General features: G+C 45.5%; 1 protein-coding gene across 3 annotated transcripts in view; it reads left to right on the forward strand.

Annotated features, from left to right (window-relative positions):
- PDCD4 (programmed cell death 4) overlaps positions 1-16,433 on the forward strand; it is a 575,316-nt gene extending 558,883 nt beyond the window's left edge. For all 3 annotated transcript variants that reach the window (XM_078643769.1, XM_078643768.1, XM_078643767.1), the window contains one exon: positions 15,769-16,433. Coding sequence is in view for 1 of the 3 variants with exons in the window: in XM_078643767.1 (XP_078499893.1) it covers positions 15,769-15,829 (61 nt within the window). In the remaining 2 variants the exon portion in view is untranslated. The remainder of the gene's footprint in view (positions 1-15,768) is intronic.
- The last annotated feature ends 9,713 nt before the right edge of the window (positions 16,434-26,146 follow it).

The following is a 26,146-nucleotide window of genomic DNA, read 5'->3' on the forward strand; positions in this document are numbered from 1 at the left end:
AGACATGCACGGTGCAAAGCCTCAGTGCCTCGTACCTGCCAGGCCCTTGAACCCCAAACTGATTTAAGGTCTATTGTTTCCTTCCATAACTCATAGCCCCCAGTAACTAATTGATCTAGGAAGGCCTTCGAGTACAACAATTTTGTATCGGTGAGTCTAACCTTGGACAGTGGCTGTTTGCGAAATTTAAAATAAAAGGACTCGGGATTGGACTGGTTAAAGTCAGTGAAATAAGTATACTTTTTAAGAAACGTTTCTGAACTCCCTTGTGTAGGAGCTGGGCAATGTTCCCACTGAGTAAAATTAACCGCATCCCTTCGGGAAGATGTCTTGTGTAAGAAGTGATTGCCATAATGTTGGTAACAGAACAATTCACCATAATTAGCAGATTCTAAATATAAATCCTCAGCATCAAAAGCAGCATAGTATTTCAAATCAGAAAACAAACTTTCCACAGCATTAACATCCCAATCATCAGAACGAATGTTTTGTTTTACCACATCCCCCATATTAACTCTCAGTACATTAGGAACATTAACGACTTCCGTTGGACCATGAATCTGAAAACGAACTGCATCCCACGCGATTCCATCCAGAACAGGCCATGCTGTGATGTTAACCAAAGTCAAGTCTCTTTTTAATCTGTGTGTAGAATGTGAAGAGGAAAGTGGGGCCAATGTTCCATTTAAATGAGTAATGCAAGTTCTCTCCTCGACATAGTGTCCATTCATAATCCGAAAAAAATAAAACACAAAACCAATTGACATAAAAAGGTAAACCGAAAAAAGGACCAGCCAAATGTATATCCAAGGAGGTATCAAAAAATGTTTTTTAAACAGGCTAGCATATACTGCAATTTTAGAGGGTTTTTGCGAGGCAAGGGAAGCAGAGTCAAATGAAAATCTGGATTCCGTGGCTAAACGAGCTTGCAGGTCAGGCATGGACAAATCAGTGGGGTATGTATAGTCTGTCTCATCAAGGTTAGTTCCTGGTAAATTATTCAATAATGGACTGGAAACAGCAGGTAATTCGATGGCCACCTCAGGTTCATTATTAGAAGCAGTGGGCATAATTGAATTTCTCACAATGGAAGGACAGGAAACAGCCGGTGTCATGCTAAGAAGAATCGGCCACTCTGTGTATCTTGACATTGTCAATAGAAATAAACCTGTTTTCCTTACGACCTGGGAGTGGTGGTAAAATGACTGTTCTTGTGCCCTTCACTCCAAGCACTGGGACTGGAGCTCGATAGGAGGGACCAAACTCTTTCTTGTTGTCGATCTTCTCTCGAACCAGTTCGCCAACTTGGGGTAGCCAGCCAACTACCGGGATCTGCAACGCATCATCCGATGTGGAGGGCAAATGTTCCTTTGCAAGAGTGTCTCTGGTCTTTTGTAGATTCTGTAAAACATTGCAATGTTCATCTGCGTCAAAGGAAGTGGCGCGAACCACTGAGTCTAGACCGTCAAGGTCAGGGACGAACATCTTGATGCCAAAGAGCATTTCGTATGGGGTCCGCCCACCCAGAGACCTTCTAGGGAGATTATTAAGAGCACGCTGCACGCCATAGAGGTGAGCCAGCCAGTTTCTGCCAGTGCCTATAACTCGGGCTGTCAAAGATTGCTTTAAATCACGGTTCATTCGTTCAACTACACTATTACCCTCAGGTCTGTAGGGTGACGAAAACTTGACTTGGACCCCCATCGAAGTCATGGCATCCTTATACGCCTTAGAGGCGAAAGCCGGACCCTGATCCGAATGGAAGGTACCACAGGCAAAAATCCCTATAAAGATACGCAAATCTCTAATGACAGTCCGTGAATCAGCGCTGCGATGTGGCCAAACCCACACAAAGCGTGTGCATGAGTCAACTGCTACTAAGATGTATTTATACGCAGTATCAGATGAAAATGGACCGCAGTGATCTAAATAAACACAGCCTAGCGGTTTATTAGAAATGTACAACTGAGTCTGAGGCGGACGCGTAGCAGTTGAAGGTTTAATCTGCTGGCATATGTCACAAAGAAGGACATAATCACGCGTCTGTTTGTACAGTCCCCGCCACCAGAAACGTAATTGTAATTGAGTTACAGTGGCCGAGACGCCCGCATGCGCAGACGCCACACCTTCATGAGCCGCTGTAATCAAGTCTGCTCTGCGATCCGAGTTGGGAATCAGCCGTTCCCCAACATCAGGAATTGTCACAAAAGGAACCTTTTCGGGACTTAAGTGGTATTTATACTTCGAAGGGAATCCCGAAGGATGTTTACTTCCCTTCTCAGAGGCAGCAATCGCTGCCAAGATGTCGCTATCAATCTTGGTTTTAGACCTAGTAACTGCTGCAACTAAGTATGTAGATACTGCTGATTTCGCCGCTTCATCAGCAAGCGAGTTGCCAACAGCGTGAACTCCTACGCGCTGATGACCGAGAGTATGAATCACATAAACGAGTGGCAACATAGCCTTAAGCTCTGCCACTCGAACCCAGATCATTTTATGTTTTATTGTGCTACCCTTGGAATCATGAAAATCATTTTGAATCCAAAAGAACAAGTTTTCATTGTAAGACTGGACACAGTAGTAAGAATCACTTACAATTAGAGTAGTAACACTTGGATCTGCGTACTCCAAAGCTAGTAAGAGAGCACGAAGCTCTGCCAATTGTGCGGTGCAATCGCCCAGGGGCAACGTGTGAACCTCCCTGGAAATGAACTCATCATTCAACATTGCACCGACCACAATGGCGCATGCGGAAACGTAGGCATGTTTAGAGCCATGCGCAACCTGCGCCGACCCATCAGTGTAAATGATGCAATGGAAGTCCTCCAAAGGTCGCATCGCCAGAGGAGCAGGATGAACGAATTCATACTGCAAGTACTCCTGCGACCGTAAGGAAGCGTCAAAAATAAACATGACATCCGCGGATGACAATGACGCAGCCCACTGAATCCACCGAGGGTGCAAAGCCTTTGAATTTGGTACACTGGCTTTCGTGACTGCCTCTAAATGAGGACAGGGTGTTACCACTAGCATGCGCTTCCCCTGTGACAGAGCACGTTCTTTTAGAATTGCCATCTGTACAGCGGTTAAAACCTTTTCCACTGTGGGAAACCGCATCTCAGCCGAAGTGTACAAGTGTGACTTGTAAGCAATAGGTACCGTGTCACCTTCATTAAAAGTGAGGTACGTGAAACCCACCGTCCCAGGAATTATCCTTATGACCAGGTTGGTGTGGTTATCACGAGTCAGTAAATATTTAGAAGCGAGCAGATCAGCCTGCAAGGATTGCAAAATGGCTGAATGCTCAGGCAGCCAGCATGATTTAGAGAAAGTTGGTTGTATCAAAGCATACAAAGGCTTGATACGCTGGGCATATTCCGGAATGTAAGTTCTGCCGAAATTCAAAAAGCCCAGTAAGGATTGTAATTTTTTCAGTGTTGTTGGTGCGCGCAAATGTGCGCACTTCTCTAAGAAGTGAGGAGCCAAACCTCTACCTTCATTGTTGAGCTCATAGCCCAAAAACAACACTGTGTGTTCAGCAATGTGCGATTTTGCATAGTTGAATTTGTAACCCATGTCTGCGAAGTTGCAAACAAGAGAATTTACACGACACAGATGCTCCCAAATATCGTCGTCTGTGAGATATATGTCATCCACATACGAAAAAGCATCAGGGTCGAGTGCCTCCAGAATAGAGACAATTCGAGCGGTAAATACACCAGGACTATTCTTGTAGCCCATTGGAAGACGCCGGAATTGCTTTTGGACTCCAGCGCTTGTAAAACTGGTCCATTGGGAGCTAAAGCTGTCCAATCTGTGGGCATAAAAACCATTGGATATGTCAAGCGTTGTCTTGAAACGCTTACGCACGAGACTATCCACTAGGGCAGAGCCGTGGGTATTCTGTACAGCACAGTTACGGCAATGCGAGTTTAAATGCCGGTAATCCAAAACCAAACGATATGATCCGTCAGGTTTATTCACAGTAAAAAGGGGATTATTCATCGGTGACACACACGTTTCAATAACTCCCTGATATTCCAATTGTTCAAGGATTTCCGCGACGGAAGATTTTGCTTCACGCCGAATGGGATATTGAGGTTGAGGCTGCGGCTGAGACCGCAACGGAATTTCGTGGCAAGGCGACAATTTATCCCAACCACATTGGTTACGGTACAGAGCCGGCGCGAGAGCCCGAGCCCACTCTTCTGCAAAATGCTGCGCATGCTCTTTCGAGACAGTGTTCGCGAAACTGGGTAGGATTACCTCCTCCCCTCGCGGCGCCGCGAGCACAAAAGGTGGGGGCCAGTCAGCCTCCGAAAGTAAAATATCATATGTAGAAGACAGATTCTCCCAAAATACACCTTTAACGGTACGCTGTATGTCACCTTCAATTAACAGGACAATTTCATATAGTCTTTCAGGGGGAGCAAGTCTCGTATCCGCTGTTTCTATCACAACGTAGACATCAGTCGCTGTCACCCTCAGTAGTGGACGCAGCGCCTCTCTGACTATGGTTATCTCCGCCGCGCTGTCCAGCAAGGTCAGAGCCCACGTCAGATTCCGAAGCCGCGTTCTCACTATCTGTGGCATATCGATGCGCTGTTAAGGCTGCGACTTTCTTTTTCGCAAACTGCGGACGCCTAGGCGTAGAATCCTCCTGCTTCACTGCGCCGTCCGTCTGGCGGGACTGGCCACGTCCTTGTTGGCCACCACGTCCACGTCCACCCCCTCCTCCTCCACCGGTCTTCTGGGCCGATGTGTCCTGAAAGGAACGAGGAGAGCGTTGATCAGAACCCTGAAAACGATCAGGCGATTTAATCATCGCGCGGTCGCGCAAATCATAAACTTTTTCGGGTGGCGCAGGAGCTTGTATTGCAGGAAAAGGACCCTGAGTCTGCGTAGTCTGCTTCCCCTGTGTCTGTTTTTTAGGCCAATTCTGTTTCTTGGACTTGGGCTGGGCATCTGTCACTGCAGATTGTCCCTGTGGTTGTTTTTTCTCCTTCACTGGAAAATATTTCAGACCTCTACTTGTGCGGCCAATCGTTTTATAAGCGGCCACCACAATCTTTGCTAACTGGCGGGGTTTGTCGGCATCGGGCAGAGCCGCCAAAGCATTCGACACCTGAAAGTTAACTGCATCTCCTTTAACATTGGAGAGAATGAGATCACTTACAATCTCAAAAGAACCACACAGGCGCATACCCAATTCAACCGCTGCCTCTGGACCGTGATCATTCTGAACACGTCTAACGATTTCAGGCAGGGCAGTCATAGACGGGGTGCCGAAGCACCTTGTATAAACTGCCGCAAATGTTTTTCCCCAGCTGTCACAGTCAGCAAGTTCAGGAGTAATATCCTTCGGTAGAGTAATCGTCAACATTCTATGTTTATCAGCAGGAGTAGAATTCGGAAAAACCGCCTCCAGTTGATCAAACTTCTCTGCTAGCCAGAATGGGAAGTCATCGTTGTCAACAGGACGCGCACCAAAAACCGAATTTACCATCACTGGATTGAGACGCATTCCGCCTCGTTCCATGGGAGCGGCCGCACCCCCCTGGGGACCACCAGGAAGATGTCGACCGATGTATTGCACTAAAGCACGAATCACGGAAATGGAAACTACATGTAGCCTGCGAATTTCTGCCAGGGTACAAGCCCCGTGATTCGGGTGCGGGGTAAAGCCACCCAACGCAGGCCAATTAGTACCTGGAATCGAGAGTGGACCTAACCTCGCACGGGACAAAGAGTGGGGGAGGGCGCCATCAAACCAAACTCGATGCTGCCAATGATCAATAGGTATTTCCAATGCCCTGTATGGCGTATATTCAGCCGGGACATCCGAGGCGGTGTAGGAGTGGTACAAACCAGAATTAGCGTCCACAGCCGGAAACGTAACCCAAGAGTAAAACAACTCGTAAGGAAACGCCGGATCTGCACTTACCACGAAAATCACAGCCATCCCATCTACTGGGACCTGGTACGTCTGAAGATGGTTGCGTACCGCTACGCGACTATGCTGTGCAATAGCCACCGCTGCCGCCATCACAGAATTGGAAACAAGTAAACACAAAGAATACTTTGTAGCACAACTGGGTAGTAACTCAAAGAAACCGTTTAAGTAAGATTCAAGCTTGAATAAAGACCTATTTCAAAAAATAGGTAGGTTTCACCAACACCCCGTTCTCCGGAAACGGACGTGAAGGGGTTAAGGCATGAACGATAAACTACTCGAGTGTCATGATATAAGACCACCGAAACCGTTGGGCGCCATGTTGCAGGGTTTCTGTACTCACACAGAACTGTGCACAGAGGAGTGGAACCTCGGCAAATTAGGATGTCCCAAAACTTACCTTAGCAACCAACTCACCCCTTACCGAGCTAGCTACAGTGTCTCATTGGACATATCAAACACCCAATGTTTAGACAAACCAGAACATGAACTTACAGTACCTCAGGGTACGTGGGACTCATGAACACTCTTTCGTTATATTATCATTACAAACCAGAACATGGAGTAAAGAAGACACATGTGCATTTGAAATGTTTATTTACTAATGCCGTCTTCTCAGGCGCAGTATCTTTGATAATACAAGTATACTTATTATCAGTAGCAAAATTATCAGCATAGTTACTAAGACATAAAAAGCGAATGGTGACAGCATGTTAACATGCTGTAATGAATAAGAGTTAACAACACTTATATCTCACCCTCCCTAACACATATATTATATTATTAGCTAAGAAGGTCTCTTTGGGTTGTTTTAGGGCGGGCCCATACCTTAGTGTCCTAGCATGAAGGAATCACATCAGCATACACCAGCTCTCTCTGCATGTGCACCGCATCAAGTGTGTTAACGATTCTCATGCAAAGCAATATCAATCCCGCCTCAAGCCCAAGTTGGCAAAGGCTGCACTTGTGTTATGACTATGAAAGCGTGGAGATCAGACCTCATAACAATTCCATATCGTGTTGCTCCAGAAACTTCAGCACTCTCCGTGCAGACATGGTTTATTAAACAAGACTGATATCAGAGCAATAACATATTATTCTCACATACACCACGGCAAACCACTAGGTTGAAAGCTAAGTCAACAATTAAGGGTCGTGTGCAGAAGTTGCAAGAAAGGAAAAATGGCGTTTAAATCTCAAATGTACCCATGCTAACTTAACACGATGTAAGGATATATAGGAGCTATACAACAAGCTTGCAGACACAGAAAGATATAGATATATGCAACTACGACATGCCCTCCAGGGACATATTAAAGAACGGGAGCAGCTGCCAGAATACAATCCCTTAAAGGACTGGTTACTAACGGAACCGATCTGCGACAAGGCTATATCCTTAATGTACAAGAAAATAATCAACAATTTACCCTACCCGCTGAGGGTCCTAAGGAAAGCCTGGGAGACAGATATAGAACTGTTGGAGGATGACGATTGGATGGTAGCAATACAGAGCCCAAGGGAGGTAGCGGTTAGGGCAAGGTTTCGACTGGTCCAATTAAGGGTAAAACCGGTCCTACGCTACAGGGACACTGATGTACAAGTTGGGGCGTAGCTCCTCATACCTGTCTGCAAGGGGTTGTGGAGACCCCAGGTTTGGGGATGCCCAGCAATACAGAAATACTGGAAAAGGGTGGTATGAATTATGTCCAAGGTGTTGGGACACGAAATCCCCCTGGAAGCTAGATATCACATTTTGTGTGTGACGGGAGAGCAGAGATGGCAAAGGTATGAGAAGCTGTGGCTAATGGTGGCAGCAATGGTGGCAAAGAGAAACATTGCCAAGACCTGAGGGGGCTTGTATCCCCGAGGGTAGAACAGTGGATGACAGACCTGGATTGGTGCAGCACAACAGAAAAGGTGGTCTGTGAAAGTAGAGGATGCCCCCAGAAATGGGGGAAAATATGGAACAGATGGGTGGAATATAGGGGAATCTTAAGAGTAAGGAGTGGGAAGGGACTATTAAGTGAACTAATTCCAATGTAAACCAGATGGATGTTCAAATGGGACATGGTCCAGAGTAAATGTTGTATTACTAGCTACATACAAAAATGTAAGATCTTTAGGTATCGCTAACGCTCATGTACATGTGACAGTGTATCCTGCAATCGACGAAATTTTAATAAAAAATTTTTAAAAAGAAATTTGGACAAATAGCAGCAATGAAGTCTGCACGTTTGCCAATGGCTAAGCGCCTTAGTAAATTGTCTGTTTGCATCTGTAACAATGTGATGTTAACCAAAGTGTCCCCTTCCCTCATGATGATGTCCTAATGACGCCTTGGATGTTATGTTAGCAGAATGCGTATGGTGCCATTAGTATGGTCTCCCATGCTGCTGCTGCTTTTGATAACTTCATACACAATTCTCAAGGATTTTGCCTCTGACCGGAATACATTTTTGGTTTTATTCGTTTTGGAAGCAGCGCAGGTGCAGGTAGTATTCAGAGAGTATGTTTGGCGTAGTGTGGGTTGGTGTGTTATGCCGGAGGTCTTTACCAATTTCCCATAGATGATTGATATGAGCATTTCCAGGCACACGGTATGTGTTGAAGAAAACTGACACTGGTTTTGATTGCTGTTATGATTGGTTCTGATGTACGCTCAGTGATAACCAACAATAGAAAATATCTGAGCTGTGTTGTATGTGTGAGCAGTGTGTTTCTCCTGTCTGTTATCTACTGAAACTTGTGTGCACTGTGATGTGCAATAGGAGACAGCTCTGCACATCAGGGTGGATCTCTGGAAGGTGTGAACTTTTTTGTATGTTGTTCACTTTTGTGTGCAGTATTGTAAGCTTGTTGATACCCATCTTTATGGCATATCTGAGCTGTGTTGGCTGAACTTGAAGTATACTTTTCAATGTTTTGTGGTTTGCTGTTGTTGAGGCCAGACAGGAGTTGAGGGTTCTTGTGATTGAAATAAATGCAGAATTCGCTGCGATTCCATCACAGACTGCATTGATGTTCTCTCAAACAGCCGATTCAGTAGACCTAATAAGTGAAACCAGGCTTGACTGAGCTCTAGTCAAAATGCCCCTGACTAGTCCGTGGACCCAAACTTACATTATTGTGTTTTGTTCAGAGACTTGTACATTTAAAACATTTTGTATGTATTTTGTTAAGGTGACAGCTGATTATTGGCTCGCCTTGCTAAATGTGTGAATTGTTAATGTTTATTGCAATTGTATTTCTCTCTGTGATCTCAATTGATAGTCATTAGCACTGAATGGTTCTGCCCACTTGCAGGGATCCCGGAGCACTTTTTCATAGAATGTCTTTAGGTGTAGATGTTCGCCTTTCTTCTGGAAGACCTTTAGAAACACTTAGGATAAGAACATTATGCAGTTTATTAGGAAGGCTTCAATGGCCACATTTTTTAGATTGTACTTAAAAGAAAGGGTAAAGAAACCCATACATATGTATATTTAAAGCCAAATACTTTCTTAGAAAGCTTAAATCTCTTTCGCAAACCATTTTTTGTAAAAGTAGAGAGATGAAGGATAGAGAGACAGCATAGTCGTACAGGCTGCCATTATGTGAGTATAAAAACAGTGTCTATGTCTTTAAGGGCCCAGAGTCCACCAGTTCCCCATAATGCCAGCCGGTGGCAGTTGCTTTAATTCTTTTTTTCCGGCTCCTGGTGACAGGATCTTTGAGCACTTAGCTCAGCCTTTTTTGGCTTTTTTCTCTTCAAAAATCTTGCATAGAATTTTTGTGACCGCTGTTTCACTTCACGGTTTTCAAATGTCCCTTCATTTTCTGTCTTGTTCTGACAGGAATTTGTATTTTTTAGTCAAATAAAATACCCTCTTTATTTGAAAAGTGTCCTGCCTGTTGGAGAAGAAGGCCTAGGCAGACCCACATGACGTCTGCATCATCTGCCTTCCCGAGAGCCATGTTCTGACAACTGCCAGCATTGCAGGAAAGTTTCTAGGTGTACCATGAGGAAAAGGGAGAAAATTTGCCTCCATAGCACAGGAGAGCGACGCATGGTAGCAGTCACTGTCTGAAGGTGGGACATCAGGAGAGCAAGGAGAGGGCCAGGGCTCTTCCAACTACCTCTGAGGACTCCAGGCTTTGGACATCCAAAAAGAGAAGTACAGTCCAAAAACGATGTTGTTCCATGTCGACATCAAGACAAGGTACAGTTTCAACTTGTTCTCCATTGAGGGTCGGGTCGACATTGAAGAGGAAACAAAGATCGACTTCGAGATGGCATAGGTCAACGTCGAAACTGAGCACACTGTGAGGCACCCAAGTAGTTCAAAGTTGAGGATAATGTCCGCGTCGAGACAAAGGAAAGTCGATGGGTGTGTTGACGTGGAATGTCTTCGTCGAGATCATCTAGACATGCAGAAAGATCAAGGAAATCACTCCTCCCCCTCTATTCTCTTTCTACTCCTCCGCCTCCTCCTCTGGCTCCACTTCCACGGGCACCAATTCCTCCTCCTTAACATATGGGAGCCCCTCTTCCGAGGCATAGAGTTTTTAGGGCACTATCATGTTCGAGAACTCTCCGTTGTTCACGCAACTCCAGACATTGCCACAGGTCCCGGCAATCTTCTTCTCGACCATCCTCCATATGCTTTCACCATTGTGCGTCTAGATCTAGGTCAGGTACAAGAGCAATAAACCATTCCACCTACTATTCCACCTCCTATTTCAGAGGAGGAAGATGCTCTCTGCTGTTGGACTCTCCGGAACCACAGGTTTCTCCAGTGGTTTATGTCACTACCTTCCAGGCACTACCTTCCAGGAGGTCCTGGTGAGAGGAACAGCCAAGTTAAACATCCCAATGTCAGTTCCACTGCCATCCACATCGGTCATATTAGACACGTTCACCACCGATCAGTGTCCAGGCCCCTCCTTCCTTTTGTTCTGGGCACACTGGAACCAGCAATGGACTTGTTCCTTACTCCAGCTAAATCTGCTCCATGGAGGCTACAAAACAAATATAGACCTCCAGAGCAGGGCCTATTCTTTCTCCAACCTGACCCACCTCTGGATTCTGTGATCACCCTGGCGGCTGAAAAACCTAATTCTACAACTCCGTCTACTGTAATACTAGAGAGGGAGAGTAAGAAGCTGGATTCAGTGGGCCACAAAGTATGTGGTATATCTGCTACCATGAAGGCAGAAAGTGCATTTCCTGTTCTGGGTAGGTACAACAGGGCCTTAAGGGAGTCTTTACAGAAATTTACCGATGACCTCCCCAGAGACCAAAGAGAGGATTTCCTTGAGGTTGTCAGAGGGGATGATGGTCTCCAACCAGATCATCAGTGCTTCAATGAATTCATCCTTGCTAGCAGCCCATGAGTACTGCAAGGCGTGGCATTATGAAGACATTCATGGCTCCGTCTCACTGCCCTCAAGCAAGAATGCCAACAACAGATCCTTAATTTACCATTCCCTGGAACCACACTCTTCGGCAGTCACATGAACGAGATGGCCCGGATGAAGTCCGAAATGGAGACACTCAAGGCAGTGGCCTCAAAAAATAAAAGACAAAAGGAACAACGAAGTCCCTACAAGCCGTACCAGCAGCATTTTTTTCCTCAGAGGTTTCAAGCTCCCACTGGTACCATGGTCGGCAACAAACCCAACAGTTGAGGCCTTACCAGCAACAACAGTGGTAGCAGCCTAGAGTGAGAGCTGCTCATAAGCCTGCTCCGGAAGGAAAGCGTACAGCAGGCTCCAAGCCATGAATCTTTACTGCCACCCCTTCTCCCCCCCCCCTCCATTACTCATTGGAAGTGGGAAGTATTTCCCATTTTCTGACCGAGTGGCAATCCATCACAAAAGACTCCTCTGTAATAAATATTGTTCAGAATGGGTATTGTCTCAGGTTCACCAATCCTGCACCGAATATTTCACCAAAACCATCTAATCGCCAACTAAAGATTTTGTGTTCAGAAGTTGACATTCTTCTGCAGAAGCATGCAGTGGAGATGGTTCCACCCAAATAACGGGAAACCGGCATTTATTCCTAATATTTTCTGGTGAAAAAGCAAAATCCCAGAAACTAGTTCAGACTCATTCTTGATTTGAAACTGACCAACAAGTGGATTAGATGAGAAAAGTTTTGAATGCTGGCACTGCATAAGATCTTTCCACGGTTACACCAGGGAGACTGGTTTTGCTTGACAGACCTCCACGTTGCATACTTTCATATACCAATATCCAAGAGGCATCACAGATTCTTGAGGTTCGCCATGGGTCATGACCATTACCAGTACAAAGTGCTTGTGTTTAGCCTCAAATCAGCCCCCAGATTATTTCAAACTGTATGGCAGTGGTAGCTGCCCAGAAAACATCAAGTTTTCTTCTACTCCTACCTAGACGATTGGCTGATTCAGGTGTCGACTCCTCAGGAAGCCCATCTGCATTAGCAGTGGGCAAGCAGTTAATTCCAAACATCAGTGCTTCATACCAATCGCAAGAAGTCCACGCCTTCTACTGTTCAGACACTGCATTATTTGCGGTCTCTATCGACATCAGTCAAGCAAGAGTGTGTCACTCACTCATGAAAGCCTCTCCCCCCACAGTGAGGACAGTGTCATCGCTCCTTGGTTCAATTGCTTCATATATCTTTCTAACTCCGAATGCCAGACTCCACATGTTTCCTCTTCAGGAATGTCTTGAGGATCAGTGGGACCAACTCACGGGCAGTTGCAAGGACAGGAATCCACACTATCCCCTCCCTCCCCCCATGCAGCAGTCTCTGAAATGGTGCTGCACTCTTATGAATCTGCTTCAAAGGATGCCATTTCATCAGAGCATAGTAACGGATGCCTCATTACTAGGATGAGGAGCACACATGGATCAACTCCAGATCTAGGGAACATGGTCTCCTAGAGAGATGACCTACCACATCAGTCTTACCAAGATCCCCACAGTTCACCTGGTATTGAAAGCTTTTCTCTCGTCATTCAAGACTTAATGCCTGCTTGTTCAGCCAGACAACATGACAGACATATACTACCTCAACAAGCAGAGGGAAATGAGGTCCAGACCTTTATCCCACGAGGCCAGGTAATTTGGAAGTGGCTGATAGCCAGAAACCTGTGGATCATGCCAACTCATCTCCCGTGTGTTCAGAATGTTCAAGGAGATGTCCTAAGCAGAGTCCTGCAGGAAAACCACGAAAGGGTCCTCACAACAACGTTGTGCAAAACATCCTCAGGCTGTGGGGCACTCTGCACGTTAATTTGTTAACCACTGCAGAAAACAAACATGCCCAGGCTTAGCCTTGAGGTTCCTCCAATGAGGGACACTGGGGAATGCCCTGTAGATCGACTGGAATTTCTCGGTGCCTTTCCTCTGATCCTTCTGATTCCATCAGTCCTCTTTAAGCTGTCATATTCTGGAGTCAGAATGATCTTGATTAATCCGGAGTGACCACGTCAGCGGTGGTTTACAGACCTTCTTCACATGTCAGAGCGTCCACATTTCAAGCTGCTGTGCAGACCAGATCTTCTAACGGAGGCCAGATGATTCCGCCCAATCTCTTCTTGAATTTGGCAGCAAGGCTCTTAAGCTAGTTAAGTATGAACACCTGAACCTTCCGCAAGAACGCATGAACATTCTCAAGGAGGCTAAAGGACTGTCAGCTCGTTCAGCCTATTCATTCAAATAGAAGAGGTGTTGTACTTGGTGTTCTAATAAGAACGTGGACCTAACAACGTGTCAAGAAGAGATCATTCATCCATACTTACTTGATTTGGCAAAATTTGGATTAAAATTCTCTTCCATAAAAGTTCATCTGGCAGCTCTTACTGCCTGCAGAAAATGTCCTTCACAGCCCTCTTTTTTCCTAAATTCCCTTTATCAAGGATTTTTTTTTTTTTTGGAGGGTTGAAAAAGGTTTTCCCTCACATTAGGCGTACTTCTCCTTCCTGGGAGCTCAATATAGTTCTCTCACATCTCATGCAGGACCGTTTTCAACCCATCACAAATCGTTCTTGCAACATCTCTCATGGAAAAATGCTTTCCTCGTAGCTATCACATCAACACATAGGGTTAGTAAAATTCAGGTTTTGTGTTTTCACAGACCATACACCGTTTTTCACTCCAACAAGGTAGTGAAAAGGACTTACCCAAAATTCCTTACTAAAGTCATTTTGGAGTTTTACGTCAACCAGATGATTTCTTTACCAACTTTCTTTCAACATCCTGCCACACCTGCTGAAAAACCTCAAAATTCCCTAGACGTTAGGTGAGACTTAAAGTTTTATCTGGACAATTGCAGAATTGGACCAATTATTTGTAAACTATGGCCCAGTCCGTACAGGTATTGCCACATCCAAACCGTCCATCTCCCAGTAGATGGTATGTAGCATCCTGTTACGCTACGAAAAAGATAATAAGAATTTGTCTGCTAGACCTTAAGCTCACTCTACTAGGTAGAAAGCAGCTGCTGCTGCTTTGTTTACAAATGTCCATATAGCTCAAATTTGCAAAACCGCTACATGGAGATCTATTTTCATGTTTCCCAAACACCTTTGTTTGGAATTGGACACTAGAACAGATGCTCAAGTAGGACAGGCCTCCCTGAGGAATGTATTTGCTTGATCTGGTTGTTTGGTCATTCCTCTGACTTTTCTTCTGCTGTTGGTTGGGATGGGCTTTGCACTCTTATTAATTCTTATGACCATCAATGGAGATCCCCTGAGAGTGAAGGCATGGTTTCTTACCTGTAATCCCAGTTTCCTCTCAAGTGAATCTCCATTGAAGTCATAAGCAACCCTCCCGCCTCCCCGGTGGAGATGTCATAGGCGACTATTGGACCTATCTATTGCTGCTATATCTCGTCAGAAATAACTGAAGCAACTGCCACCTGCTGAGCATGATGGGATACTGGTGGGTTCTGGGCCATTAAAGGCACAGGCGCTGTTTTTATACGTACACAATGGCAGCCTATAGGGCTACACTGTCCATATATCCTTCATCTCTCTACTTTTACAGAAAAGGTTTGTGAATGAGGTTTAAGCTTTCTATGAAAGTATTTGGCATTAGTTATACATATATATGGGTGTCTTTACCCTTTTTTATGTACAATCTAAAAAAATTGGCTATTGTAGCCTTCCTTATTGGCTGCATAATGTTCTTAAGTGTTTCTACTGGCATTACTGAAGAAAGGCGAGCAACTACACTTAGAAGACATACTATGGAAAAGTGTTGCGAGATCCCCGCAAGTGGGCGGGACTATTCAGTGCTTATGATTTCAATGAAGATTCTCCTGAAAGGGAACTGGAATTACAGTTAAGAAACCAACGCTTACTACCCCTGATGAAGCGTTGATTTATAGGAAAAGAAAATGGATTGGTCCATGGCCTATCAGTTATCTTTTTTGGGGCTGGTGTTTAGCCTGTGAATGACAACAAACATGGAATCCTTTTTGAAGCAATGTTCCATTCATTGACTAATTACCTTACCATTGTCTTAACCACAGTTTCAAAATATTTGACTTAAAAACACTGAGGTGCATATATGTGGTGAAAGTGCTGTAAAACAATGTCATCGTATTATTATAACATAACATAATCCAATATGTGCACATTACGGCAATGTAAAAAAAGGGTTATGGCATTTGTTTTGTCCAGTCTGTGTGCTGAGAGTGCTATGGCATTTCTAACACCTTAGAATTTAGAATAAATGGTTTCTGCTATGATTACATTGCTTACATTGAATCTAGTATTGTTTATTTCAGATTAGAGGAATATTGTGCAACGTTCTTATGTTTTTTCTTTTAATTACAGAGGGCGCAAGCGCTTCGTAAGCGAAGGAGATGGAGGTCGTCTCAAACCAGAGAGCTACTGAAAACGGGAAATACTCTTTCATCTTTCGACGTTATCTATCTGAATTAGAGGCGTCACTTGGCACGGTTCATGTTTGTGAAGGCACTTGGTTTTGGGTACAAAGAATTTCCGAAAGAGTTTTATAAATTCGCAATTAACAAGGAAACGTGTTAGTATTTGGTGTGTGAATAGGAAAAGAGTAACCACGTGTCAGTGGTGTATTTAAATAAGCTACCCCTCTGTAAGTGCCATATGTTTCTGACCTAATAATTTCATGTTCTTTACTGAAGTCTGAATGCCACTCCAACCTTTCAAGGACAGTGTTTTGTAGTAAAATCACTGGTTATTAAAAAGCTTTACCAAGGGGGTGAAGTTCAGTTGCTATAACCCAATTTTGACTGCTGCTGTTGCAATACTGTGCTTAGGGAGTAACTACATTTATTTGTTTAAAATACAAGATGACTTTATCAAATATATTGATCTTTCCAGAGAACATATCGATTTATCTTAGAGATCTCATTGTTGATTATATGGTGGCTGGAACATCTATTTTTCTACAAAATAACTGGAAAATTAAATAAGTTCCAGTAGAATGCGTACAGAAATAAACAGTTTACTTGCAAAAAGGAGTTGTTTGTGTCTTTTTTCGGCAGGAGTGGATTAATAAATGTATATAGTATGGTCATTCCAAATGTAGGTGATAATGTGTACACATAGAGAATCTAAATATAACATAAGTTATAGCTTTTCGTGTGCTATATCCATCCCTCGTCTACTTGTTATATCTGCAATAACCCCTTTATTCTAGAATCCACGTCTTTTATTCTAGAATCAACTTCAAACCTGGAGACTACTCTTCCTGCAAAGGATACCATGTGTCCAATTCAGAATATGGTCCTATTAGCTATACTCGCTAAAAGTAGGAGCCAAATGTATAACAGTGCTCTGAAATATGTGTGGAAATTCCTGTTGCGTATTCTAGAAAACAGTAATAAACGACAGTGAATAATAGTTTCCCATGGTACCAGTTATATGGTGTTTATGTTTTTTAATCAAATTGCATTGTTTACATTATCAGTCCTTAATTCTGTAAATAACTAAGCAAGGAAAGCTAGTACTTTGTAGTATTTTTCTTCCTGTATTGCAAAGAACCATTGATTCAGCAATCACCAATAGCAAAACACATTCAGAAAAAGTTGTTGATATTTTTTACTCCTTACTTTTCATATAAATACAGGTATAATTCTTCCTCTAGGAAGCACATCTTGAAGGCAGTATTCTGTCGGACATCACCCGCGGTAGACCAAACCTTCACAAATGCAACCCTGTCTGACCCTTCGGCATTGAATTCTATGGCAATGTCCAAATGGCTCCAAAAGTGGCTTTCCATTTCTATGCTTCAATATTGCTAAAAATCTAACATGCTCATTCTTATCCTACGGGAACATATGATCAATGTAGGTTAACCTCTAGAGCAAGGTGACGCATTATCCAGTGCTGAAGGGGTCGGGGAAGTAAGGTTTGAAATGAGATGGAGAGGAGATCAAGCACGCTTGCTGATCCTTTTAGGGTTAGAGACTGCCACAAGGGCACCTCTCACTTTAGGTTGCTTTAGTTCACATGATGTGTATTATTCTGCAGTTTAGTAGCTCAATCCTGATTTAGATTTTTATTTTTCTGGACGGAGGTACTCTTTTGGAATTGCAAAGGGTATTGTGCCTGCCATCCCAGAAGATCTCTGCTCACAAAATCTAGGTTGTCCAGCAGCCCTGCGGACAACGCTACACATTGACAGGACCCACCATCACTGCGGTTCCGTCAGTGTTGTTAAGATTTGACGTACAGGTCCGTGAAACAAGACAGTGGCCATTCTAACTTTTGAACAGATTTTATTTTTTCTAAAACAAACTCCAAAAAGTGAGTTTATTTTTGAAAAATGAAAAACGAATGACTCCCATTCTGCAACGGTCATTTAAAAAAACACATTTAACTGTCCCTCAACACTAGTTGGTGGTGACGTACAGCAGATAAGCCATCTGATAGCCCACTCTAATTAGGCAGGCAGTTGGATGGCTAGCCTCTGATTGGCCATACTCCATCGGTCCATCTGAGTGCTATGTCACCGGCTAGGCCAAAGTAGGCTACGTCGATTACATACTTTCAGTCCTCACACATTTAAATCGGGCGGGTGGACCATGAGTTTGAGTGAGAGGATACACTGTCGCTGTTGCGATGGAGTATCCTCGCCGCCAAGCCCCATGTTTGTTTAAAAATAAATATTACTTTGTTAGTTAATCATATGCAGAGTGAGCATGACACAGATGAAGAACGAAAGAACATATTGGATCTCGGAGGACCTGAGCAAAAGCCTTGTTTGTAACATGAGCTCAGATGCCATAAAGCAGCTCAAGTGTCAGAAGTCTTTCCCCTCTGTTTTCGGCAGAAGGGAAAATTGTTCTCAGATCAGTAAGAGGGGGTGTTTCCTCCTTTTCTTAGGGGTGGAGCTAGGAAAGAACTTGGAGCGCCTGAGAGGGGACTCTGAAGTTTGTTATTTTGAGTAAAGGCTAGTGGCAAGCTATGAAGATAAGACAGGAAGTGGTGAAAAATTGGGGGGGGGAATGGTGGGAATTCATCAGAGATTAGCCCAGGGAATGTTGCAAATTAATGTTTAGTGCACTGGATAAAAATACACTCCACCCCCTTCTCAGAACATTCCTGTAACTAAAAGAAATGTCAGAAGGAGAAATTGTGTTAGATTTACTTGTGATGAAGCTTGAGGTGTCACCGGCTGTTCACATGAACCCAATAAAGTAAAGTGCTCTCTGACGGTATGTGGGATGGTTCTCCTATATTTCCTTAGGGATGCAAAAGGATGAAGAAAATCTCCCCTGTGTAGGAGAACCAGCTGCTTTGTTAGGAGTGGACTAAACTAGATCCTGTGATAGCTTTGCCTGAAGAGACATGGAGCCTATGAGTCTTACCTGGTATCCTGGAAACGCTAAGATAGGTAATGAATTTCTTTAAAAAAATGGTAGTTTATATATTTTGTTGGCCTCTGAATGATCGGAACAAGACACAAAAGCTCCCCCTTACCTATTATATGGCCAATTGAACCTGCTGTGACCTTTTTCACTGAAGTTAGAAAGTACTGCAAGGCAACTGAAAAAATTCATTGGATCCTGTGGAGCCCTCATCCGCTACACCCTCCTGGCTTGTCCAGTTAGAGAAATTTGAGAACCGAAAAAGACCAAGACCTGAGTTGCCAAATTCATCCAGTGGCAAAGCAACATCAAGGGCTACAAAATACACGATCATCTCGCTCACAGATGTTTGGTCTCAAAACTGAAGCAGAGGGGAATCAAGGATAGCATATCAGACTTTGAGCGACAATCAACAGATTTAGCATCTTGCCATCCCCCCCAGTGAGTATTTAACTTTCAGAAAAACAATATGTCCAAGGGTAAAACCTTTTAGCGGTGAAAATACAACTAAGGTGTCGTCTACCTTTTGCCTTAAGATTTTAAAAAATTGTATCGCCAGGTCCCTTATCATGTTTTGAACCGTTTTGTATAGTTTTCCTTCAAAAATTCTGCCAGTTTCAAATTCGGAATTTCCGATGGATACATCTGTCTGTGGATTCCTCACGTTTTGAATATACCCCATTAGCAGCATTCCACAAATTTCAGCATTCCATAGGCCTCTGAGCCAGAGAGGAAGCTGGAAACATCCTCTGAGATGGAGTCTGCAATAACTCTTCTCTATGCATAGGAGGTTCTGGAGGATCCGGGGAGCCACCTTTAAAAGAATGACTCTGAGACCCATGGCGCTGCATCTCAAAGTGTGTGGTGAAGATGACTCTGAACGAGTTTGAGACCGCCAACGACCTCTCTTCTGCTTCTTAGCTTTTGCCATGAGCAACTTTGCTTCCCTTTATTTCAATGCCTTCTGATTCATCTGGGGACACGACGAGCAGGCTTCAAAGACATGGCCTTACGACAGACACCAGAGACAGTCTTCATGCCGGTCAGTGATGGACATCTAACCACTGCATTCCCTACACGGTTTCAAGTGCGACTTCCTCGATGGAGACATTTTTAATGGCAACAAAGTTGGAGCAACTGAATTGAAGAAATGTTCCTAGAAAATGGAGAGCCTGGAAGAAAATGTTACACGTCAATGTCATGGAAAAAAGGGAACTGATGTCAGGACGCCGACTAGGTCTTCTTATGGCTCTGATGAGGTCACGCGGAGTCATGTATGGAGCTGCAGCATTATGACGTCTTTGTCGACGTGGGGGAGCTATGGAGAAAAGTTTCTGTGGAATGCTGCTCATGGGTAGATTCAAAAGGTGAGGAATCCACAGGCAGATACTATATCCTCCAGAAAAAGGGCTACAGAAGGTAAGTAGCTTGTTCTTTATTGCAGTATTCTTAACTTTAATGTTTCTGTGTACTGTTTGAACCCATCACATGTTTCTGGGTAAGGGCCTGCTACTTGTCCCATAGCTAACATGCGTTGAACAGAATTTTCTCAATGAATCATTTTGTAACCTACTTGGTAGGGTCACTCCATCTCAAATTAATTATAATGTTTCGATTTATGAAGAGATTGCCATCGGTATTAATATTTATTTATTTATTTATTAAAGTTTTGTATAGCGCTAGCTGGACCCGAGGGTATCAGAGCGCTTCACAGCAAGAGTAAAGGCGTTTAGACAGACAATGCGGGCAAAAAAAACAAGGCAATGAGCACAGGAGTGAGTACAGTGTGTACAATAGCAGCCAGGCGGGAAACAGGGCGGAGAGTCGTAGGCAAGTCAATCAGCTCTGGGGTGAACGAGAACATGGAACTATAAAGTCTAGGTTGAGTTCTAGTTGGTTCCGGAACGCTCGAGGAAGAGGACTTTGAGTAGCTTCTTGAATTTCGGGAAGGATGCGGTCATTCTGATGTGTGGGGGGGATGGAGTTCCATATCTTGGGAGCATTGCCCGCAAAGGATTTGCTAGATGTTGAAAGTGTCTGGGATTTCAAAGGAATGAGTAGGAGCGTGTTGGAGCTTCTGAGGTTTCTAGACTGACCGGCCCTTTTGAGCTTGTTGGCCAGGTATTCCGGTTTGCCCGTATGCAGGGCTTTATGTGTGAGGCAAGCTGTGCGGAAGCTAGCTCGTTGGTCAATAGGGAGCCACTTCAGATCCTTAAGAGCTGGGGTGATGTGTTCATATTTCTTTGTTCCTGTGATCATTCTTGCAGCGGCATTTAGGGTAGAGGTCGCAGGTACGATTTGGCTGTTCCAGTCAGAGTGGCAATGCCGTAGTCAATTCTGGAGAGAACCAAAGCTTGCGTGGCCAGTTTCAAGTCTTTTGTGGGGAGAAATGGTTTAAGTTTGTAGAGCAATTTCAGGTTCAGGAAGGCACTTTTGGCAGTTTTTGAGACGTGTTCTTTCATATCCAGTTTGGGGTCAAGGGTGATCCCTAGGGATTTTATGGAGTTCGATGGAACAAGAGGAACATTCAGGGCGTTTAAGGCTTTGAGCCATTCAAGAATTTGGGGGTTTTCTTCTTTGTTAGAGATGAGGAGCACTTCAGTTTTTTCCTCATTGAGTTTGAGGTGGTTGGAAGAGAGCCAGAGCTGAACTTCGGTAAGTGTGTGGTTCAGTCTGTGGATGTCCGAGATCGATGTGGTTTCCAGATAGAGTTGCGTGTCGTCCGCATAAAGGTGGAAGGGGATGTTAGCTTTCCTTAGAATTGAGGTGAGGGGCTCCATGAAGATGTTGAAGAGTTGAGGAGAGAGTACTGACCCTTGAGGGACTCCTCTGCTGATGGGAAGAATGTCTGATTCACAGCTTTTATTTTTGATTCTTTGTGTGCGGTTGTTGAGAAAGGAGGAGAACCATTTTAGGACAGTCTTTTCGAGGCCTGCTCTCTCCTTTAGGACATTGATTAGTAGGGCATGATCAACTGTGTCAAATGCAGCCGATAGGTCTAAGAGGATGAGAAGGCTGCATTGGTTGGAGTCGAGCGACATGTGAAGATCGTCCAGGACGTTAAGGATTGCGGTTTCAGTACTGCAGCTTTTCTGAACCCTGATTGATATGGGTCGAGAAGCTTCGTGTTCTCTAAGTGCTGGGATAGTTGCGACAGCACACATCTTTCCAAGATTTTGGATAATAGTGGAATGTTCGAGACTGGTCTGAAGTTGTTCATATCCTGTGGGTCAAGGCCCGTTTTTTTTAGTAGAGGCGTGACTTGACCTATTTTAAGGCAGTCCGGGATGGAGCCCTCGCTCAGAGAGCTGTTGATGATCTTGGCCCAGATAGGGACTAGAGTGAGCTTCAAGTCTTTGGTCACTCTCGGGGGAAGCTGATCAAGGGAGTGGGTTGAGGGTTTGGCGGTGGCTATGAGATTACTTATCAATTCAACCTGGATAGGTTGGAAGGAGGACCAGCGAGTGGATGTGATTGTTGGTTAAATGGGAAGTTGAAGCGGGGTGGTATGAGGTCAACGTGCCGAGAGAACGGTCAATTTTGGCAATTTTTTCGTTGAAGAAGCTGGCAAAGTCGTCACATTGGGATTTGGACGCCACCATGTCTCTTGTTACCGGAATGGAGATTTGGTTCTTGATGATGTTGAAAAGTTCTTTGGGGCGGTTTTGGCATTATCAAGGGCCGCACAGAAGAAGGACGACTTTTTGTTCTTGATATGGTTGTAGTAGCTTTTGCGGGCTGCCTTGAGCTGGTCCCGGTTGCGTGAGGAGGGGTTGGACCTCCAGGATCTTTCCAAGTATCTTAGGTGTCTTCTTTCATCGTTAATGTCAGTGGAGAACCAGGATCTGGAGGGGATGTTTCTTTGTTTTTTTAGTTTCCTCGGTGCCGGCTGGTCTAAGACGAGCTCCAAATTGGAATGGTAGAGCGAGGTGAGTTCTGTGGTTGAAAGGGGTTCTGTCGAGTTCGGGAGGAGTGAGCTGAGGCCCTTTTCTAGTTTGTCAAGAGGTACTCTCGATAAGTTTCTGGTCCACTTGGGGGAGGTTTGAGTGGAAGGGACGGAAAGCGCCGGGTGATTGATATGAAAGAGGATGGCGTGATGGTCTGACCAGTCTACTGGGATGATGTGGTCAATTGAATTGTCTTTCTATCTGCGATGATAGCATCCAGGGTTGCTCCTCTGTGGTGGGTTTCCTCTGTGCAGTGCTGGGTCATGTCATGGTCATGAATAAGGGTGGTGAGGGATTGAATGAGCAGGTTTTTTGATACATTCCATCTTAGGTTGAGGTCGCCCAGAATTATTCTGAAATCACTGTTGAGAGCGGTTTGCGTGATCAGATCCGTCAGCTGAGCGCCAAATTCGGAAGTGTTGCCCGGGGGATGGTAGAGGAGAAGGCATTGGAGTGAAGGGTGGTGAGGAGAATTGATGTTGACCGAGAGGGATTCAAAGGAGTTGTAAATGACGGAAGGAGATTCAGTGATGGAGAGGTCGCTTTTATGGATGATAGCTATTCCGCCACCTTTGTGAATGGGCCTGTCTTTGTGTATAATTGAGAAACCGGGCGGCACCAGCGTGTCCAGGATGGGGCTGGATAGAGTGTTTAGCCATGTTTCAGTGATGAAGGCTACGTCCAGGTCATGGGAGAGGATGGTTTCGGCTATTTCTGTTGCATGTTTGACGGCGGATCTGCAATTGATGAGCATACAATTTATTTGGGAGTCATCCTGTGAGATATGATTGACAGAGGTAGCTCTTGGTAAGGAGGAGAGATAGGGTGGTGGTCTGGCAGCTTTACGGCGGGACGGGTCCCTTCCCACTCCAGTGATGACTTGAATTGAGGAGAAGGGAGGGTGGTCAGAGGGAATTGTTTGAGCTGGCTGATTAGGCGGGGTTTCATAGGAGGCGATGAGGGAGGTCACTTCCTGTGGCGAAAGGGAGGGAGCCGTTCTTCTAGGACTGTCGATTCGAGCCTCAGTCCTGGGATTGGAGAGAAGAGGCTGGGAGCCTGTGGGGGGCTTGGACCCAGTGTGGGTATGAGAGTCAGTCTTGGCGGGAGGCGGCTGGAGGTGAGGAGAAGGAACGTTCTGGGAGGGAGGCTGGAGTTTCTCTAGGGAGGATAGGGTTTCTTTCAGGCCAGAGATCAGAGTCGCGATCTGGGCTTCTAGAAAGTCCAGGCGTTGTGTCAGTTTAGGTGCTGGGGAGTAGGGGGGCGAGTGGGTGAAGTTGGGTTTGGCGTGGGAGAGGTCGTGGAGCAGGACGTCGAATGGGGGGGTCTGTGACAGGGGGACCGGGTCCAGGTTGGAGTTCGATTGTGGGAGGACTAGTGAGGGAGAGCGGGTTTGGGGTGAGATACTGTTAGGAAGTGAGATGGGAGAGGGAGGCACGGAGTTAGCTTTCGTGAACTTTTGGTCAAGGGCTGGGTGGTGGGAGGGGCTGCTGGGCGAGTTACTATTAGGGGGGAGTAGTCGGGATGGGAGGAACTGATTGGTGTTTCGAGTTCGGATGGGCGGGGGGTAGGGAGGGAGGGAGGTTGCGGTCTCTTTGGGGGAGGTGGATGTCTTCACTACGGGGGATGGCGTGAGCAGTGGGAGTGGGGGATCGCGCAGGGCGATGTGACTCATAGACGGAGGGGGGACTGGGAGCTCTAAGGGGAGGGGACTGAGAACCTGTGGGGGTGAGGGAGACGTGGTGAGGGGGGAGGGAGGTCGGAGGGGTAGGGGGGTGGGGGAGTTCTTGAAGTTTGGGAGAAGGGGGAGGACGTTTGGGGATGTAGGTGAGAGGGGGGTGGGGGGGTTCTGGATGTTTGGGAGAGGGGGGCGGGCGTTTGGGGCTGTGGGATAGAGGGGGTGGGGCTCGGAGGGACGGATGGTTGTTGGCGTGATTAAGAGCGAGGGGAGGGGATTGTTGGGGTGAATGGGGCATGCTCTGTGGGATAGAAGTTTGGCGAGGGTCAAAGGGGGTGGTGGGGCGTGGATGTAATGGGTAGAGAGCCATGGCCGTCTTAAGAGTGTTAAGGAGGGAGTCGAAGAATTCGAGGTTGTCATCTTTCGCCTGGATTAGAATGGTGCCATTCTTGAAGATGGAGATGGAGATGTCTCCGGTCAGGGACTGTTGGTTCAGGGGGGAGATCGTTAGTTTCCGGTTGTGTTCTGATAAGGTGGTTTTGGAGACTGGGAGGAGTGAGTTAAAGGTGGAGACCGAAGCGTCTGGTCGGGTGGTATGGAAAATGAAGTCTGTTTTTCTCAGCCCTCTCGTTGAGCAGTGGTAGGTGTCCACGATAAGGGTTTCAGGGTGTTGTCTAATTAAATTCTGTTTGAGGCGTTTTTTGGCTTTGAAGGAGATGCTGTGTGGGAAGGTAATGGCGTAGGTATTCCGTCCAAGAGGCGATAAATGATTGAGTGCTGGGCTGGGGTGTATGTCTAGGCGCAAGGACGGAGGCATTGTGGTAGAGCTGGGGGGGGGGTGTGGCCGCTGGGGGACTGAGAGCGGCGTTAACAATGGGGGAGGATTGAGTTTTAGATTCGGAAGAGAGGGAGTTTGGTCTGGGGCCCACAATGCACCTTCCTAGGTCAGGTGTGGCGGCCGGGTAGACGCCCGGCAGCCCTGGCAGGGGTGGAGAGAGCTGGAGCTTACGTGAGTGGCAGAGTCTAGTGCTTCAGCGGATCCGCGTATGTCTCTTCTGTATGTGGCTTCGAGCTGGCATAGCGAGGGCCCAGGTGTGGTAGTAGGTTGGGAGAAGCTCTTTATTAGTCCAGTACCGGAATATGCGAAGACTAGGAGGCGGACCTGAGGGGGTCAGGCCGCTCTCGGTAGGGGCGAGGGAGCTGAACTGTTATGGGGGGCAGGGGATGGTGTCCCTGAAGATCTGCGTTTGTCTCCTTGGGTCTAGGCGTCGTGCTTGCGCAATGGAGTGCTTAGAGAAAGGAAACTACTTAAATTGTCTAGCAGATTTGTAGTTACCCAAAGGTGGGTGATCAACAGAATGCTTGAATGATAGATGTTGTAAATAGGGTTTCCAGAGTCCCTTCGTTAGGTGAAATTGGTTCCTTAAATAAATTTAGTTCGCCAAGTTAAATGGGAGGTAGACGTTGTAAATAGGGGCCTCCATAATTGTCCAGCAGATTTGTAGTTACCCAAAGGTGGGTGATCAACAGAATACTTGAATGATAGATGTTGTAAATAGTGGTTTCCAGAGTCCCTTCGCTAGGGGAAATTGGTTCCTTAAATTAATTTAAATCGCTAAGTTAAATGGGAGGTAGACGTTGTAAATAGGGGCCTCCTCTGCCCCTTTGCAAGGAATTGCAGTTGAGGATGAGTTGACTTCAATCAAGTCTGATTTCCTTTTCTATTTGGTGTCTCG

The sequence above is a fragment of the Lissotriton helveticus genome, chromosome 5_1 (genome assembly GCF_964261635.1).
Source record: "Lissotriton helveticus chromosome 5_1, aLisHel1.1, whole genome shotgun sequence".
Lineage (NCBI taxonomy): Eukaryota > Metazoa > Chordata > Amphibia > Caudata > Salamandridae > Lissotriton > Lissotriton helveticus.